This window comes from Haematobia irritans, chromosome 2 (genome assembly GCF_050003625.1).
Source record: "Haematobia irritans isolate KBUSLIRL chromosome 2, ASM5000362v1, whole genome shotgun sequence".
In the NCBI taxonomy this organism is placed as follows: domain Eukaryota; kingdom Metazoa; phylum Arthropoda; class Insecta; order Diptera; family Muscidae; genus Haematobia; species Haematobia irritans.
Window position 1 is genome coordinate 101837565 of NC_134398.1, and position 2995 is coordinate 101840559.

The window sequence follows — 2995 nt, forward strand, 5'->3', positions numbered from 1 at the left end:
TAAATCCAGTTAGATAAGATCGCACTCTTTCTGATTTATTAACTTCCAAGTGTGTTTCCAACAAAATGAATATATCAAAACTCTTAATATAATTGAAAAATGATGGGTATAAATATTTATTTTCAATGCCATTTATATTGTAAGATAGAATAGAGATAGATTGTATTTGCTCCGGGTTTGTATGATTATCAACACCCGTAGCCTTTCTTAGTTTTTTGACTTTTGGTAGGATCTAAGATCATCGAAATTAACATTTATATCTTTTAACTCGTCTCCGTAGAGCTTAACGAGTTCCTTTATTCCGTCGGACTTTCCACATTCCAGGACGTTTCCAAATCCCCACTTAAACCAACTGTCACCGACTTTCATTTTGTCTTCTCGTACAACAATCTTATGTTTATTGGTAATAGCTAAGATTTTTCTTTTTAATCCCAAAAACGCATTTTTATGATCCTGTTTCATAGGCATCATATCTCGTTCTATTGATATTGTAGTTCCTGCCAGTTTTTTGGTGTGCTTGAAAACTTCCTGTATTTGTATTTCATTTTCTAATTCAACCAACACTGCCATCTTTCCGTTACGATCGAAAATTTTGGTTACTGTTTTGATATTCGGTTCAATATTCAACTGTTGCTTAAATACTTTGTTGACCTCTTCTATAGGATTTTTTGATTGTGATAAACCTTTAATGAATAGTTTATTTGATTTGATTTGTTTTTGCAGCCACATTATGTCCCTTTTATAATCATTATTTTCTTTTTTAAACTTCATAAGCTCTTCTTTTAAAATCACATTTTCATTTCTTAACTGCTGTATTTCAGTATTCACTGCTGTTATTTCGTTTTTAACATCTTCTAGATCAGCCTTTGACGGAAGAGATTTTAGTTTTTCATCTAGATTTGTATTTATTGTATCTTTTATTAATCTTATTAATTCATTTGGTTCCATGGCAATTCTTTCCATTTGGTGTCGCAGACACATCTACCGGATACTCACCTTTAACACAACCCCCAATACCTCCCGAACTACTCCATCATTATTTAAGAGAATTTACCCGAAAGAGATATATTTTTCAATGTCATATATTTATCATGGATATTTATTACGGAACCATTTCAATAACCTTATATACATACAAATATGTGCTTACACACTATTTTCCTACATATTTTATACATTTACATACATTTACATGTATGTAAATGTATAAGATATGTACATACTTTTTTTATTATTTTATTCTTTTAATTTTTTATTTATTTCTTAGTTTTCTTATTTTTTTGTTTTGTAAGACTAAGAGCTCTACATACATACATTGTTTTTTATATACATAATCATAGCGTTATCTGTTTTCTTTTGATTTTGTTTTCTCCAAAGCTCGGGCTTCTTTGAAGTTCATTTCGTTTTCTTGATTTTCCTTTCTTTATATCCAATTGTCAATTTGCTTTATCGGCTTTCGCGTTTTGTTGCTTTGATCTGATTTTGTTCTTCCTTTCACCACGATTTATTACAATTTGTGATCTTAATTCATCATTATTTCTGTTTTAGATATATGTTTTTGTTTATATCATAGACCAAGGAAGGTATAGACATCTCAAGTGAATTCACAGCGCTGTAGTTTGTCTGCACACCGTAGATGGCTCTTTCTCGTCTGCAATTGAGTGATTTTTTAATTTGGCTTTAATTTGTTTTCTTTCCTTTGTTCTCTCGTTGAAACACCAAATATTGTGAAAGTTTATAAAATACTGTTCATCCACACCTTTTTTGTAATGCAAATTGACTAATTTATACGGTTATTCTCGTTTTCCAAAAAGAAATTGAGTCACTTGACTGCGCAATTGAGTGGAATGACTGCGCACTGCAAATAAACAAAACCATGGTGAATTATCAAGGTATGTCTCTATATTTTCTTGGTCTATGTTTATATGTTTTAAAAGAAAAATTCTTTTTTTCAGTATAAGTTTTCATTCTACATTTTCATGAATTTGGTTTTCATTCAAAATTGTTGATTTATTTAACTTACTTTGTCACTATTGTTAGTTTGTTTTCAGTTATGTAAATTTGACACGTCACAGGTTCGCATGTTTATTTTGAATTTTCTCGTTCTCATTTTTTATTGATTTGTTTTCAAAAGAATATTTTTTTCGAATATTTTTTGCTTTTGTATAATATTTTCTTGTTGTAAATTTGACCCGTTACAATCAATATTTTAATTCATTGTACATGTGCCTAAAGATATTTTTATTTTGTTGTTCTCCCTTTGGCACTTCTTTATTTTGTTCGATTTTGGAGCACAAATAGGTTTTGTTTTTGCACAAGACGTGTTTCTTTTTTAGGTTAGTTTTTAAATTAAATTTTGTCCATATTTTTTCTCAATATCTTTTCTTATTACTCATTTGTCAATATCGACAATGCTATCAATATTAACTTTTATTGTACATTTATTTCGTTTTCTTTCACCTTATGGGCGATATTATGAACTTGTTTTGATATGTCTTAATTTAATAAAAATTAATTGTTTTTTTTTACTTTAACTTATTAAGTTTTGTTCACTTTTTACGATAAGCTATGTGTGTTTTCATTTATTATGCAAAGATTATAATTAGAACGAAAAAATTTCTTTTTATTTTCTTAAAATTCGCGTGTGGACGAGTAAACAAATACGTCTCAAGGTTAACCAAAAGAAATCTGATTAAACCCTCTTTTTCATAGCGAATTTCTCATTCTCTCTCTTTATTGTTGTTAACTCTACAAAGATTAATCGATAAAGTGGAATTATCATCGTTGCAAAATGATGGCAGGTTTCAAATAAAATTATGTGGATTGTTCATGTACGTAATGTTCGTCCGTTACAGGCTCACACCTGTCTATGCGACCAGTTGTATGGAACAAGTTTACAAAATATATTATAAAAGTTTATTATATACCAAAAAAATATGCCGCGAAAATATTATAAATCAAAACTTGGACTGGAGTCGAGAAAAAAATCAATCAA

At 29.0% G+C, this 2995-nt stretch overlaps 1 protein-coding gene across 1 annotated transcript; it reads right to left on the reverse strand.

Annotated features, from left to right (window-relative positions):
* On the reverse strand, nucleotides 1–963 carry LOC142224880 (uncharacterized). The gene has a single exon (XM_075294657.1). It carries the CDS (start codon nucleotides 961–963, stop codon nucleotides 208–210), a length of 756 nt encoding a protein of 251 aa, XP_075150772.1. The 3' UTR covers nucleotides 1–207.
* Between the last annotated feature and the right edge of the window lie 2032 nt (nucleotides 964–2995).

What these genes read in the sequence shown, in the direction of transcription:
- LOC142224880 (XM_075294657.1), bottom strand. Translation starts at nt 963, where the DNA reads ATGGAAAGAATTGCCATGGAACCAAATGAATTAATAAGATTAATAAAA.